The sequence below is a fragment of the Penicillium hordei genome, assembly GCF_028827395.1.
Source record: "Penicillium hordei strain IBT 12815 chromosome Unknown utg000006l_segment0_segment0, whole genome shotgun sequence".
In the NCBI taxonomy this organism is placed as follows: domain Eukaryota; kingdom Fungi; phylum Ascomycota; class Eurotiomycetes; order Eurotiales; family Aspergillaceae; genus Penicillium; species Penicillium hordei.
In genome coordinates this window covers 2,262,357-2,278,711 of record NW_026623147.1, presented here as the reverse complement: position 1 = coordinate 2,278,711, position 16,355 = coordinate 2,262,357, and the positions used below count along the sequence as shown (strand labels likewise).

Sequence of the window (16,355 nt, the reverse complement as noted above, 5' to 3'; positions counted from 1 at the left end):
GGTTCTTGCCAGCTGAGCGTTCGACTTTTCTGCGATCTCTATCCATGTCTCTGTCTGTGCTTATATACGGGATTTCGATCATTTGATATAGATAGTTGCCTGAGGACGAGACTACAAGTCAGCTACCATGATGCAAGTGCAGAATACGATGACCTTGCTACCTCAATTATAATCTTACATGTAAGAGCCGTATTTTATCGTTGGGCACAAGGTATCTCTAATACTCAGTTGTTATATCTCATCGGCCACACCAATAAAGCTACCAACAGCCATCCAATCCTTGACACCCTGGAAATTTTTTGGAACAATCATGCGTCTGGTCACTAGTTCTTGGCATCAATAGCCGCCACTTTAACACGGGATGATTGACGCTCGAAACCCCCCAAATCTGGTTTGTCGTGCCAAGAAAGAAAACAATCAACACCTCAGGGACCACAAATCATTCCACATCAACCCAAAGGAACACGGACTGTGGCTTAAAAAGTCACCAAAACATTGACGAACGTCTTGGTAATCCACTCCCCGGTTCCCAGCAACTTGGTAGAGGGCCGTTGAGAACTGACTATTTGGGCAATGAAGATCCCAACCGCTACTTCGGGTACATGTGAGACCTCTCATTGGACGGCCCTGGAGCCGCCCTCCCGCCCGGCCAATGCCCAGTTGGCTTCTTAATTTCGGTCTTTTCCATATCGAGACGAGCTTCCAGATCGAGTAGTTACCCATTTCTAGATCGTGTGGTACATACATTCTTTGGCTTTTTTCACACCCTTGTTTTTTACTCTTACTTCTTTTGTAATATACAACATGGGCTTACGACGCTTAGTATCGGTTACACTGCAGATGTATCACTTTCTCGTTTTCGTGATCTTCCAGATCCCGAGAGCGAGAGGCATGGAGTATTTGGGTCCATTTCGAGATTGTATCCATGAATGCCCTAGGCCTGGAATGTCAGCTAAATCGAGGAAAATAATATTCTTTTTTTTTTTTTCCGTATTTGATCTTTCCTTTTTCTCAGGCAACAGTCAGTGGTATTTCTATACCGGGTAGAGACGCCCGACCCAAGTGCTATAAGTATTCAACCCCTAGGTATAAACCTCGAAGTAATACCTAGTAATGAGATCACTCTCTCTAATGAGCCTTCTGATAGAACATATTTTCTGTTTCTTAAGGAAAACACAATCCCGAGTTTACAACGACATTGCCGAACACTGGACTGGATTTCAAACAATATCGTACATATATACAGGATAATGTCTAGCAATTCTTAGCTCTCCCTTTCAGTTTTAGTGCTCACCCCTCGTCGCATTGTCTCGCTGAGTAAATTGAGCACGTTCCTAAACGGACTGAATTGTGCGGGTTTCTGATCCATTTTGGAGTTGAACAGCATGAGCTCAAATGATTCGGGTCTCCCCGAGCTACTGTCCCTTTAACTGTCCGCGCGACCCCTCCATTCATCAACCCGGATTATCCAATCACGAACAAGAGCTTCAAAAAGCCCAGTCTCATCGATAGGAAGTCCGTGCGTACCACGATCAAGAACAGCATAGGTTGATCGTGGATAGAGCTCCAGCAATCGAAGACTGTCTCGATAGCCCACAACTTGATCTTGTCGACCGCATACAACAAGTGTAGGTGCAAAGAACTTAGCACTTTTATCGTCCAACGAAAAAGATAACTGATAACGATCTGGATCTGTTCGGATCGGATCCAACACCTTGATATCTGCTGCTTTCTCCGCTGGAAGGTAGACCTCCTCGTATTTTGCCTTTAAGGTCTTAACATAAGCAGGCGTTTGAACGAGAACGTTTAGAAGCAGTTTCTTGTCTTCGGCTGGTAGGTTCGACATAAGTTGCTCATTTGCAACCAAAGGACTGAAAGCGTCGAGATCGCGCATGCTGTCCTTGGGCTCAATGAGTGGTACGCGTAATAGTAAACCATCGACTTGATCGATATATTTTTGAGCTATCGCACGTGCAAGGTAGCCGCCACATGATGAGCCGACAAGCAGGAATTTCGAGCTCCCAAGTCGAGAATCAATGAATTGCACAAGGCGATGGTATATCTCGTCCAGATCTTTGACATTATTCGCAGGTGTTGTGCCCATGCCTGGGAGGTCCACGTAAATCCGGCGAAGTCCCGGTGTTTTGTTGAAGATTGGCTCAAAGTCCACCTCCTCGCCTTTTCCCTCCAACTGCCATCCATGGATGATCAAGACGGGAAGGCCTTCGCCGATTTCATGTGCAGATAATAGAGATACCATTTTGTTATTGGGTAGTGATTTTGTGAATATATGCGTAGGAACTAGAGTAGTTGATTGCCTAGAGGGGTACAAATTGTTCATAAGCACGCGATCTTATAGTGCTGACAAAGTGCTGCTCTTATCGTGTTAGCGTAGCCCAATGGATAATACAAGCGAGCCGATAACATCGTGTGTTTTAGTCGTGTCCTAAAAACCCAACACTGTTCAACCACTAAAAACTTACAAAAAAATTAAAATATTTGGTTGAGCTGAGAAGTGGGGTATAAATATCTCATATACCTTACTCTATATACCCTGCAAATGAGCGACTACATAGAATAACTTCGCGCCTTGAAAAGTGCGCCAGCTCATATTTATCCTAGATAATATCTACCATGCAACCTTCCCCTTTCTGTTTCATTGCTCACTTCTTACCACTTTTTGATCATAAGTAAACCCACAGTTAGGTTTGTGTTCTTAAGGCTATACACAAGTAAAGATCCTCTAGCCCATTTAGTATGGAAAGAAAAGAACTATATTGTGTTTCCGTAGGGGGAGGGGGGAGGGGTTTAGAGCGGCAACACCACAGTAATCATAATAATCATAATTGTAATTATATAACTTCCTGATTTCCGGCTTGTCTTGCTAAGCGCTTGAAGTCTTAATAGGGCCAAAGAGTTAAATTCCTATATTAGGCTGCCTTCAGATCAAAGCTTCTGATTTTAGGAGACTCAAACTATCTTCGACTACAGCTTCAAGCATATAGCATAGCGAGCATTTGGTTTGCTACCTACCTCTACCCGTTGACAATTTGCCGATAGTATAGCTAAGTCAAATATGTTGTTTTACACTCCGTGCATGAAAACTCCCAAACACGGTTAGTATTACGCCTTGAACCCGTTCCTAAATACCATCCAATTTAGCGAGATTTTCCAGTTCACGCTGATTATCACTTGTAATAATGAAGCAAATGCTCCTAACATACTTGTTGGAGAACCCCTCAAGTCATATGCTGTAGAATGCACGGCATGATAATCTGAGCGCTTGTCATTCAAATAGCTGTAGGTAGCTGTAGATGCTGAACATCACTTCCACTGCTATGACAAAAAGGTAGTTGTGGGATGGCTTACATATATGTATGATAGTAATTAGGGGCAAGGATCGACTTTGGTGGGAACTAGTAGAGAAAAAAGAGACAGAGCGTAAGTATGTCTAGGTACTTGTCATATGTATTGTACAATGTGAAACTCGATCAGACACAGCCATAATTTTAAGTATTTCAAACTCCTTCCACTTGAATTCCCAAGCATTCCACACGAAAGCAGTATGATATCATAGTCTTTCTTAAAAGTGGGGCAAAAATCAATAATTTCATTTTCGCTTTTTCTCTACGCGGGTCGTCCCGGTACGTGACCGCTCCTTCGGGTATAGGGGATTCTGGTTACATACCATACCCATTAGCCGGTATCTCAGAAATACATTCACGTATGTATCTGTATCTACTAGTATTTTTCGGTAGCCGGAGTGTATCATCCGTTGGAATATCGTTTGCCCCTCTGATTGATGTCCCTGATTGGATCTTTTTCTTTTTTATTCTTCTTTTTCATCGGAGTATCTAACCGCTAGGACTATGATCGGCATTCGTCGCTTTTTATAGTGGGTATTTAGTTTGGCTAGGCACTGCTTATGGGAACGTACTTTGTGTCTATAGTATATAAATGTTGCACTTAACCTAGACGTCATCTTTCTCACAGTCAATATTGACATTGGGCTTATAAGGTTCAAATAATACCTTAGGTATCCACGGTTGCTTATGTCATGATTATGTCGTTGCAATTTCAATTGATAAATCATGCCCTAAGTCGTGTCACCATTGTCCCTGACCTGACAGTAACATAGACCATCCTTCGTACTAATATAGGGCTGATGCTTAAGCCCTGAGTTAAAATAGAACCCTGTTCTAGACTTGCTGATAATCAACAATTTTCAATGCTAAAGTGATGTCCCATTTCTGCACTTGGCCTTCTCACAGTGTCTGATCTAAATTTAGGTTGTCATGCCAATAATAATCGTTACTTCAAATATAATTTTATAAAGGTTCATATCCTTGCAATGTTTTGCTACTTTGTCTTATTCAAATTTAGTCCGGGACCTCTATGGCTAGACAATAACAATGGAAAATATAGCTATGCCTATTTGCCTTTGTTGTCTTATTAATGTGGCACGTAGACCATTGTCTGTGATACCCCAACCTCTTTATAGAGATGATTCTGTTCATCCGAGAGTCTTAGGGTGCTAGTTTTGAGCTGATCTCTGTGCTAAAGCCGGACATGAAGTCCTGTATACTGTAGCCCACGACATGGTTCTACCGAATGAAACCCCCCGATGTTAGCCAAAGGGTCTTTTCTTTTGCATCCACTTCAGTCAATGGACTAGATTTAGACTGTCTCACTTATGTTGTACACCTACAGTTGCCGGTATATCCAGTTTAAGGTTCTATTTGAGTCACACCTAGAGGTGTGATGTTCAAATTATATTCCAGGAGTACTGCCCTGTCAAGTACCTCACTATAGCTATAAGTGGCAGTCGTGACTTCCTTATACGTTTTGCCTCAAAGATGGAAAGCACATAATCAGAAACCAGCACGTGTTTCCTCGTAGTCACGGGCACCGTTCCTTCCTCAACAGGTGGTGACTTTGTTTACTATTTCTTCCCCCAGCTCCCACTTTCTTTTCTCTTCTTTTTCTCTTCCACTTCACGCTCGTTCCCCCTTTTCTACATTCACCTTCGTTTCATTGATTGCTTGGTTATTCCATCAAGCCATCACTTGACATTCGTTTATTAATCTTCGTCTTCACCAAGATGGTAGCTTGGACGTGTTTCAAGTTGCTCCTGGCCATGGTCACCACTCTGGTGACCATGGTTGCTGCCTCGGCTGGTATTTCTCATGGCCCATAACTGGCTACATTTTGATCACTTACTGACCTTGTCGTCGAACAGAATGCCATGACATCGAGACGGTCTTTCTTCAGGACCCCCACACTGGGGAGCAGTACCAGTTTGGTAAAGGCAAGTTAACCTCACTGTTTGGGTCTACCTTGAAATCTCCCGTTGCTGATCAACCTTCAGTGAATATTTTACCTCAAGCCTTGTTTGGTCGTGCTGTTCACGCGTCTGAACTGAGTAAGTCCAGCCTCCTCATCCTCTACTCGGGGATTTCCCAATTCCCTCGCCTTCTTTTTTTAGACCATGAACTAACTTGATACCAGTCACTGTTACTGTTACCCACACTACCTGCGGTCATGAGGAACCGACCACAACTGTCACCACAGATGTTCTTTGTACCTCTGAGAATTCTACTACACCTCTCACCATGGAGTCTACTACTCCAGTCCCGGCTCAGGTCACTACCCCTGTGCCTGGTGTTTCTCAGTCTATCGTGCCTACTACTTCGTCGATCCCGGTGCCCGTTACCACTCAGACTTCTGTGCCCAGCACTCCTGAGGTGACCACCCAGTCATCTGTGCCTGCTGGCCCTCACAGTTCTGTTCCCGGAACTACTGAAGTGACCACCAAGTCTTCTGCGCCTGGTACAACCCAGACTCCTACGCCAAGCACCACTTTCGTGACTTCGCACTCTTCCGTGCCCGGAACCCCTCAGACTCCGGTACCCAATACTACTGAGGTGTCCACTGGAGGTAGTTCTGTAACCAACATTGAATCCTCCACGGTTACTGCCACTGTCACCGAGTCGGTTTCTTCATCTCGTCCCAATGCTACCAGCGTGGCTCCTGTTCCTGCCACCACTGCCGAGGACCACACCACTTCCATGGTTTCTGGTACTGTCACTGAAGTAACAACAAGTCCCGATGCTACCAGCGTGGCTCCTGTTCCTGTCACTACTGCTGAGGATCACACCACTTCTACAATTCCTGGCACTGCTACCGAGATCACCACCGAGATTCCTGGAACTACTTCTGAAGTAACTACTGGGTCCATTACATCTTCTCGTCCTACCAAGGCGATTCCTGTCCCTGGTACCACTGGAATCACTTACACAAACTCAACTCTTCCACTGGCTCCTAGCACCGTGACTGATGTGACCACCTATTACACCACGTCTCCTTGCCTCAACTCAACTGAGCTGGCTCCTACTCCAGTGACCACTGAGATCACCATCACCATTGAGGTTCCTTGCACCGAGACTACCAAGTGTCTCAGCACCAAGGTTCTCATCACCAGCACCCTGCCGGTTTCGGAGACAACTGTTCCCGTTCCTGTCCCGGTTTCCACTGAAGAGATCACTGTCACAGTTGAGGTCCCTTGCACTGAGACCACCAAATGTATCAGTACCAAGGTGTACACCCCCACCCCTGTAGAGACTACCACTATCTCTGTGACTCCGATCCCGGTTACAGTTCCTGCTCCACAGACCACCACCAAACTTGTGACCACTATCCTACAGCCAACTGTTCCTGGTGTCCCCCCACAGGAGACCACCCAGGTTTTGACTACTGTGATCCAGCCTACTACTCCTGTTCCTGTTCCGTACACCACCACCAAGATTGTGACCACTGTCATACAGCCAACTGTTCCTGGTGTCCCCCCACAGGAGACCACCCAGGTTTTGACTACTGTGGTCCAGCCTACTGCTCCTGTTCCTGTTCCGTACACCACCACCAAGATTGTGACCACTGTCATGCATCCAACTGTTCCTGGTGTACCCCCACAGGAGACCACCCAGGTTTTGACTACTGTGGTCCAGCCAACTGAGCTGGTCCCACTTCCGCCCGCCACCACTGTTGAGGCTACCACTGTGGTCAAGGTTCCTGCTCCTCCTGCTCAGCAGGTTACCACTCTGGCTACGACTACTGTTCCCAAGCCCGTGGTTACTGAGGCCGAGGGTACCACAACCGAGTCCAAGGTTTCAGTTGTGCCTCCTCGACAGCCTACCCTCACCCAGGAGGATACTGTCCCACCATCTCCTCATGGTACTTCTTCCAGTGGCACTCATTCCCCTTCTCCTGTTTTCAACAGTGCCAATGCCGCTGGAATCATGGACAGTCGTCTCTTTACCATGAGCACTGTGGTTATGCTCTCTCATATCTTTCATTTGATTATGTGAGAACGCCACACATTATTCCCGTGTTAGGAGACAAGTCTAGCCATCTTCTGATGTAGCAAGAATAGTACCTGATGCGATGATTGTGTTTGCGATGGAATTTGAGGAACCTATGGTTTTGATGGGTGGCTGTTTTTCTTTTATGGGATGCAACTGGCTCCCCTTAATCTTGCAAATTTTATTAGTGACTCATATTCTATTTGAAGCATGGCTTTCCAAATTTCAAGAACGTTCACTATTGATTATGTTCCACGTATCTTGTAATATGTAATCTGCAACCAAATACTAAGTTCAAAATCAAAAGAACTGACCAAACAATGCATTCGGGTAGTTACATTTCGGCTATGAAACAAATGTTATAGATAAACAGAATGTACTACGTATGTAGTTGAGCAGCCAAAGTATTGAACATAACACACATCTTTAACAAATGAATACAATGGTCAGTGTGGTAACCTCACAGAATGGATGAATGCTAATATCCCCAACAAGTGGGTGCAGTAGCTTGACTAAAAGCCAGGGTATCTCAAAGAAACAAGGAGAATGCATAGGTATGTACACTTGGAGTATACACACAGGACAGACGTGAATGGGTACAGATCCCCCTACCCCAACAGAGTTCAAACCTCAACCTCACCAAGGGATTCGATATCTCTCGTCAGAGCACAGATCCGACATCCATCACCAATCTTGTCTCGCAGGATTCTTGCCGTCGTGACTTTGGGACCAACGGTGCGAGATGCGGTAGCAGACCGGTTCTCGTCGACTGGAGACATGGCTCGGGGTGTGAGATCTGCAGATCGGTCACGGCTGTTCGTGCCGGATTGTTGCTGTGATGTGTCTGCGTGCAAGTGAGATAGATGGAAAATATGACCACAAGCAAAGCCAACGAGTATCTCTCGCTCTGTAGCAGGGTTATCATTAGCATCTTTTTTTTTTCTCGCCAAGGATAACTTAAGGAAACATGGAATGGAGTTGGGTCAGTATCATACCGTTTTCCCGGAAGGCGGCTTTGCAACCGCCGCATCTTCCCTGTCCAGGGCCTCCGAATTTTCTCGCACCACTGCTCACAGATATTTGATCTTGAGCTTGGGTCTTTGTTGTCGGTGTCTTGTTGGAATCCTCCTCTCTGTCATGAATGACGTCGAACTTGATTCCCCGACGCTGACCTTTGCGCAGCGAGTCCATCCCAAGTGCAACTTCGCTTTGCATAACCCTGGCCGCACCTTGGCTGATACTAGCCTGCAGATCATGCTCACGGATCAAGCGAGTGAGGCCCTCTCTTAGACCTTCAATCTCCAGCCCGCTTGGGATCCGACGCACAAGCTTTATTGGGTCGATGGCCGTTCCGGCCTCGACAAGAAGACCGTGGATGAACTTTGGTTTATCCATAGAGTAATCAAGCAGATCTTCCCACAGATCAGGATCCCCCTGTGATTTTGCAAATGAAATGGCCTGTGAAACATCCTTGAGATCCGATAGAATCAGGTTCAAGGCTCGCTTTGTCTGGCCCATCTTGGACAAGAGGAAAATCAACTCTGGTGTGAATTTGTGGTCTTCGCAGATGGATGTGGCTTTCTCGAATGAATATGATATGCTTGTTTGGAGGAATTCCATCAGGAGAGGCCGGTCGTAGTCGGCAAACACCTCAACGGCCGTATCAGCAAAGTTATCAATCAGGGCTTTACCTTCATCAGCAGCAAGCTTGCTAGCTGCATCCCGAGCATGGGTTCCACGTCCTCTCCTAGGTTTAGAGGCGTCTTGCGGTAATGATTCGCCTCGCCAGAGCGCTCGGAGATAGAAATAAAGAAACAGGAACCGGTTTGCGGCGATCAACTGGGATACCACGGTATCTGGGAGGACAATTCCCGTGTATGCTTCACTAACAAGGAGTCGCGTGGGCTCCGAAGTCAACTCCTCCAGTTCGGATTTCGTGGCTGACTGCATTTGCTCTTTGGAAACCCGAATCATAATGAAGGCCGGTATATCATCAGTGACTGCGTCGAGCAAGCGGTGTTCCCGGACCAAAGCCATAGCAGCATCTCCATCTTGCAATCGTATATAACAACGCAAGGCTTCGCGATGGTGTCCTCCTACCAGGAACAACTTGGCGAGGCAATCCGTGAGGATCCGCCACTCCTCAGACCCGGCGCGCACTGACTCGGATTTCGCCTGTGCTTCGATGGCTTCTGTGACCACATTCGCATCAAACAAATCGGATGGCCATATTTCGATGAGTTCTTTGAATTTGACCAAGTCTCGTGACACATAGTGAGTGAGAATGACTTCGTAAATCCGAGAAGCCAATGATGGATTTAAATCAACCGGGATTTTCGAAGTGATCTCGTCGATTTTATCATTTTTGATAAAGGTCCATGCCCAGTGTTCCCATCGTGGGGCGTTGCGGATGACTTTGCCACAAATGCTCGCAGCCTCAGTCCACTTCTCGTCGCTGACAAGTTGGTCGATCCAAAGTTCCCCAAGGCGAGCCTTCTCCTGTTCAGCAGCAGAAACTTTTGTTCGACCAGCCGTTGTAATGGATGATCGATCATCAGCAAAAAAATCACCTAAACTAGTTTGAGACCCTCCTGCGGCCTCAGGAACAACTTCAGTTAGGTCAGGTATCGAGCCTGCAGCTTCGGGATGTTCATCGACGAGACGCCATGCATCCTCGTACTGGGCATGAGAGTCAAGCCAGGACAAACGGTCTGCAAGATCCCTTTTTACTGCAACAACGCAGTCGTATGGGCTATGGACAAAGATTTTGGCACCAGGAGCAACTGCAACTTCCTGCACCTCCTTCGGAAGGGCATCTTCGGTCGCATGAAGTTTGGACATAAAAGAGGGAGCAACTCTACCAGACCCCTTGTCACCACTGCTTGTGGTACTTCGGATGCTAGCGCCGGAGCTGAATAGCCGCGCAGAGTACATAGTAGCATCCAAAAGCCCATACCCAAGAGCCCCCAAGGCACCACGCTGGACGACTTGACCTTCTGGGGTCTTCCACGGAGGCAAGACACTCAGATGATAATCGGACGCCGAGAGACCTTCGAACCGGTTTACTGAAAGTGTATCAGCGCTAACTTCTTCCTTGGTTTCAATGTCAATAACACGAAGTTCAGGTTCCAGGCCCTTTTTCCGATTGCGGGTACCACTGCCTCTTCCGTTACTTGCAGTTTCCCCCTCGGTCTCCATATATGCGAGAATGACAAGAAGACGAGGCGTATACAATGAGATGCCAGATACCACGCAGTCTGTTCGTAATCTGTGTTCAAAGTCAGCGATGGACAATTCAACGCATGCAAACTCCAGCTTACATTGTAACAACCTCTGCAGAGCCCAGTTTCTCGCCCTTCGATGTTTTGCTTGCCCTTTCGGGGTAGACGTCAATGACCCAAACAGTTCCTCCCCAGCCGACGACAAGCTTTTCCACTTTCTCGGTCGACACGGTCGACTGAATTTCTGAACTTGCTGGATTGTCATTTGGATCGAGATTGTCCCGACTGTCTAAAGCAGACTGGTCAATCCATTCTGCGCGTGCTTTCCAAACACCGGCCATTTCATCCCAGCCGGGACGATTTGGACGATCAATATGGCTGATTCGTTTCCACGCAAATTCTGTCTCTGAGGAATCTAGATGCAGGTTTGACCGCATAATCTTGATGCCTTCCTCGTTGACCCAGGCTACATATTTTCCTGAAAGTGACCATTTAATTGTGCTTATAGTCCCTTCACCGCTGTGGATAATTGTATCTTTTCCACTAGTGGATGCCAGGCCCATGGATCCAAGCCAACTTGACGCTGTGGCAGCCGCACCCCCCATTGTTGTCGAGTTGGAGGTCGCTCCAATACGACCACCAGTCGTCAGGACCAATTCGCCCGCCCGGCCACCAGACAGGAATGCCCGATCACTTTTGTACTCCGGAGACAAAGCGATAGACTGAACTGGTCGGCCAAAATTGCGCAATAGCACATCCTTGGGGTCTACCAGCGACGAGACACAAACGTGACCATCAATTGAGGAGGTTCCAATGTAAATCGAGTTCGATGGTATTGGAGGAACAGTTGGGTGAGTACCCAGTTTTCCTTGGCCACGGATACTGCCGGTGGTATTAGATGATCGTGTGGATGGTCTGTATTCCTCTGCGGTCTGCTTGCTGAAGGTGTCTTGTCTGAGGTTCGGGAGGGGAGGCGGAAATGGCGATATCGATATTGAGGTAACACTTGCTGAGTGTGCATGGTATACACGGAGAGACTGCAGAAGCGGCAATGACATAACATGCTTGACAAGGTCAGCTCATATGTCTGCGCGCTGGTGTGGCTAACTTACGACGTTCCCGTTATGTGTCCCGACAATCTAGGTACAACGTTAGCTCATTATTATAGTATAGATTCCGCTAAAAAATACATACCATTTTATCTCCTGCTACGAGGAACGAGCTTGTCGCATCCCCATTGCGATATACTGATCCTAGGTGCTTCGTGAGGTATGCGTACTTGAGGCGGGGCTCCTCGTCCTCGTCGTCCGAGTCATCTTCTTCCTCGGCCTCTTCTTCTTCTTCCCCATCGTCACTGTTACTAGGGCTGTGGTCGTTGTATCGTTGGTGTTTATCTTGGGCGCCTTCAGTCGTGTCTGTTGGTGAACTGGTTCGTATGGATGTGTCGTGCTTGGGGGTGCTCTGAACGGCACTTTCGTCCGGCGGTGTCGCGCCAGGCGCGTCCATGGCGAATCCCTCACAGCACCTACAGCTCCCGAGCTGGTTAAAGTGGAATGCGACAAGCTGGAAACGGGATTCTGTGGTTCTACAGTTGAGCCGGGGTAGGTCAGGGCCCCGAGCTTGGTTCCATGACTAAGCGGGGTATCGGGCCGCGCTGCAAAACGATGTCATCGACCGAACCACTGGTGTTTTTGTTCCTCAAACACACAATGTTTGCCAGGCCATTTGTCTGCTTGAGCTGCAAGCACCCAGTAATACGGCTTCCTACGCAACCGCAGATCCAATACCTCCACGTCTCTCCTCCATTGGCACTTCCCCGACGGAAGGATTTCTTCTCATCCAATGCCCACTTAAAACAAAAACAGAACAATAAAGATGAACCAATTGAGTTCTCTCCGGATACCCAGAAGCAACGTCGACGGGGTCCCAGGTTACCAGCAGCTCCCACTTCATTGCGGCGAGTAGCGGTAGAAGCACAGAGGTCGAAGGATGGCATTCACTCCAAGGCGCTCCTCAAAGAGCAAGGTTTATATCGGACTAAGGTTGGCATAACTGAGATCTTCTACGATTGTTCTTCCACTGATCGTTTTGGTGTCTCTAGACAGTGACCGCCTACGCTGTAGCCGAGCAATTCAACATCCGCAAAGTCAGAGATATTTTACAAGAACGAGGATATGAACCGGATCCGTTGGAAACGGGGCTCTTCCCGCAAGTCGTTCATGTTCAGATACCGTTAGATTCCATACAGCGCATGACGAATCCCTCAAGCACAGATCTGCCATCCGACGAAGTGGGCGATTTATTTGTGTTTCCCTCTGGTACGGTCGTAGCGTGGTCGCTCCCGGAAGGATTCACATCATTCCTAGCAACACGAACTCTCTTGCCTGCGGCAGAAGGTGCCCATGTGGATGAATTGGAAACCGAGGATCTCGAATTTGTGGAAGACCCCAAGCGGGAGAACAGTGTGATCAAAGGGGACACAATTATACTAGGAACCAACTCTGGCTACGGGGATGCAGAGGGATTACCAGCAGCGCAACAATCCGTCGATACGGTGTTGACCAAAGTTGCATTTTCCTCAGGTCTTGCCCGGAGTACGAAGTTGGCCGTCCTCGAAAGTCTTCTTTCAAACTATTTTGAATCGACTCGGCCAATTCCGACTCTTCTATCACAAGGATCACGTCTTCCTTTTACACGAGACTTTGTCCTCCGCAAAACTGGGCAGCTACTAAGTGTCCGAGCACAGCTCAATCTCTATTCCGAGCTCACTGATTCCCTCCCTGATATCTTTTGGGATAGCCGACACGAGCTCGGCTTAGAGGGATACTATGATCAGGCTGGCAGAGCTTTAGATGTTGGAATTCGCATCAAACTGCTGAACGAAAAGATGGACTATGCGCAAGAGATCGCAAGTGTACTCCGGGAGCGCCTTAGTGAGACACATGGTCTCCGACTCGAATGGATTATCATTCTGCTCATTGCCGTTGAAGTTGGCTTTGAAGTATTACGTTTATGGAAAGAAAGAGTACATGAACAGGAGGAGGCGCGCAAGCAGGAGGCCTAGGGTCACCTGGGGCCAGAAAATGACAAGCGCAAGGTCAGTGAAATATTTTCCCCACCGTGGACCAACCAACTATGATACCCCTCCACTCTTGAATGTAAGAATATTACTCTGAATGACCATCTTCAACTTTAAACGAGTGCAATATCAAATGTGGCTGCTGTCGTGCAAGTAAGCAAAGCCCGGGTGACTCTTATCAGCTGTCCCCGCGCTTAGTCATATGGAACTCCGCACGAGGCGACTCCGATAATACGCGGACAACCTTCGTAGTCTCCTGAGTATACCTATCCTTCCTCTGAATACGAACATCCTAGTATTTATCTACCTGTCTACTGTCATATTTTTTCTCGGTTTCAATTTGACAAATATAACTCCCTGATATTACGACAAACAGCTGCCATCGATGATGCGGGGATCATCACAACAATTCATGGGGATCCCCGGACCCCAGAAGATCCTCAAGACCGTCGGCTCGCTCTGGCTTTCGCAAACTTCAAACGAGAATGCAAACCCCGGAACATCATCATCATGCCCTGTCTCGGAAATAAGTTGCCTGGCCAATTACCACGGTCAAGACACCTGCTGTTTCAATTACCCCGGCGGTCAAATGCTACAGACGCAATTCTGGGATGTCGACCCTGCACTCGGCCCTGAAGATGCATGGACTATCCATGGCCTATGGTGAGTTTGTACCACATTCTTAGATTGAATGAATATACAACTAACCGCTTCAGGCCCGATCACTGCAACGGCGGCTTTGACCAGTTCTGCGACTCCAAACGCAAGTACAGCAACATTTCTCTGATCCTAGTTGACGCGGGCCGGGGAGACCTGCTTGAATACATGAGCGAGTATTGGAAGGATTTCCGTGGTGATGATAGCAATCTGTGGCAACATGAGTGGAACAAGCACGGCACTTGCGTCAGCACCCTGGAACCAGATTGTTATGCGGACTATCTGCCGCAACAGGAGGTTGTGGACTACTTCGACAAGACTGTTGAGGTTTATAAGGAGTTGCCTACTCATGAGGTTGGTTTGATTCTCGCGCCCAATGACCGACTATATATATTCGCATCAAACCACTGACCATACCCATACCTCAGTTCCTGGCCAATGCTGGCATCATCCCATCCCAGACACGAACCTATGCTCTTGCCGATATCGAAGCTGCACTGGAACAAGCTCATGGAAATCCCGTCACTATCCGTTGCCGAGGCGGCGCCATCAATGAGATTTGGTACCATTTCAACATCGCAGGAAGTCTACAATCGGGAGAATTCGTCTCTGCGGGCCCAGGTCGGTCAACCTTCAAAGTTACTCACTCTGGTAGATTGCAGGCTTACAAAATGACCAGATGGCCAGAAGTCCAATTGCCCCTCCAGGGGAATCAAGTACCCACTGAAGCATGCTCGGCACGAGCCTACCCATACGACAACCATAGGCCACCCCGAGCCCACGGCACCAGGTACTCCGTTTACAGGCCGAGGTAACTTGATTGTGGAGAGGCTTAACAGAAAGCATGGGTGCATCATTAGCTACGGAACATGGTTTTCGTCAGGGACCTGTGCGACTTTCCGGGCCGAAAAGATCTCAGGTACGTAGCTGTGCTTTCCGCATATGATGCCTCTGCTATTGTTTGCTAACATGAAGTAAATCACATCTTGCAGATGATATATTTACCCTGAAATCTAGCAAGGGGCCCTGTGCCTTCGAGCGTGACGCCCTTGCTTGCGGACCTCACGTCACCACACCAAGCGAGTTCACCGTATGTATACCCCAAATCGTTTTACAAGATATTTTTTCATGTTCTCACACTGCATACAGGCCAAGGATGGTAAGCTCGCTTACAGTGATCACACGACCTTCTATGCCGACAATCCACCCAAGGGGCGTACACAGAGTAACGTGTATGCTTCGCAAGGGGGGCGGCCTATTGAGATCGAGATCACCTGGACTTCGAAGTAGATGGGCTATCACTATTACTTTCCCTCCCTATGCTCCTAGTGGAAACTAGGTCGGCCTATCGGGATGTGATATAGAGTTGTACAGAAATCCCGGCATGGAATAAGCGAGAGAATAGTCAGTCACCGATTGTTTCGAGCAGAATAATTAGAAATATCAAATATAAATGTGCGTTGCTTAGATTTGTATCTTAGTATGTGTCACTTTTCTTTGAACGAATAGTTTCAACTTCGAGTGTTGAGTGTGCACATCAACAGATTTGAAAAAGGTATGTGCCCTCTTCATCTTAGGTTGTGTGGCTCTTCATCAGACCGTTTCTTTTCCTTGGCCAGACAATATAAACTAGATGATTAGCCTGCAATTTTACAATCAACACAGCAACAGATGATATAGAACCGGATGTAAGTTGTTCATATAAAAGGTTCGACATAGTAGTACAGGCTATCGGCAATTATGGCTGTCATCGAAGGAAAATAATCCTTCAAGTAAGTCACCTTGTTGACAGGGTAGGTACAGAAAAGATCCATTGAAAGTAAAGACATCAAATACATATCGCATCATCAAACATATAAAAAGAAGGGTAAACACTGGGAATAAACACGTCGCCATATGTCGAACATCTTCAAAGGGATGAGACAAGGCCAAAAAGACGCGATACTTGAGACAATCATTCAAAAAGACAAAAGGAAAACAAAACCAAAAAAAAAAAAAAACAAAAAACAAAAACAAAACAAAACAAAAGGAGAAATACAG

The 16,355-nt window shown here is 47.2% G+C and overlaps 5 protein-coding genes across 5 annotated transcripts; 3 read left to right on the top strand and 2 right to left on the bottom strand.

Annotated features, from left to right (window-relative positions):
• Positions 1–1,426: 1,426 nt before the first annotated feature.
• N7537_011505 (alpha/beta fold hydrolase) lies at positions 1,427–2,260 on the bottom strand (the record flags this gene model as incomplete). The annotated part of the gene is made up of 1 exon (XM_056902559.1): positions 1,427–2,260. One exon carries the CDS (start codon positions 2,258–2,260, stop codon positions 1,427–1,429), a length of 834 nt encoding a protein of 277 aa, XP_056747846.1.
• Positions 2,261–5,101: 2,841 nt separating this feature from the next.
• N7537_011504 (uncharacterized protein) lies at positions 5,102–7,364 on the top strand (the record flags this gene model as incomplete). Its single annotated transcript, XM_056902558.1, has 3 exons — positions 5,102–5,177; positions 5,240–5,422; positions 5,509–7,364. 3 exons carry the CDS (start codon positions 5,102–5,104, stop codon positions 7,362–7,364), a joined length of 2,115 nt encoding a protein of 704 aa, XP_056747845.1.
• A 617-nt stretch (positions 7,365–7,981) lies between these two features.
• N7537_011503 (CLH domain-containing protein) lies at positions 7,982–12,085 on the bottom strand (the record flags this gene model as incomplete). Its single annotated transcript, XM_056902557.1, has 5 exons — positions 7,982–8,265; positions 8,354–10,626; positions 10,679–11,643; positions 11,692–11,718; positions 11,774–12,085. The coding sequence occupies 5 exons, from the start codon at positions 12,083–12,085 to the stop codon at positions 7,982–7,984; spliced, it is 3,861 nt and encodes a 1,286-aa protein (XP_056747844.1).
• A 203-nt stretch (positions 12,086–12,288) lies between these two features.
• Positions 12,289–13,643, top strand: N7537_011502 (RMD1 family protein; the record flags this gene model as incomplete). Its single annotated transcript, XM_056902556.1, has 2 exons — positions 12,289–12,621; positions 12,681–13,643. The coding sequence occupies 2 exons, from the start codon at positions 12,289–12,291 to the stop codon at positions 13,641–13,643; spliced, it is 1,296 nt and encodes a 431-aa protein (XP_056747843.1).
• A 400-nt stretch (positions 13,644–14,043) lies between these two features.
• On the top strand, positions 14,044–15,605 carry N7537_011501 (T2 family ribonuclease; the record flags this gene model as incomplete). Its single annotated transcript, XM_056902555.1, has 6 exons — positions 14,044–14,321; positions 14,375–14,669; positions 14,744–14,936; positions 14,995–15,234; positions 15,308–15,405; positions 15,465–15,605. 6 exons carry the CDS (start codon positions 14,044–14,046, stop codon positions 15,603–15,605), a joined length of 1,245 nt encoding a protein of 414 aa, XP_056747842.1.
• Between the last annotated feature and the right edge of the window lie 750 nt (positions 15,606–16,355).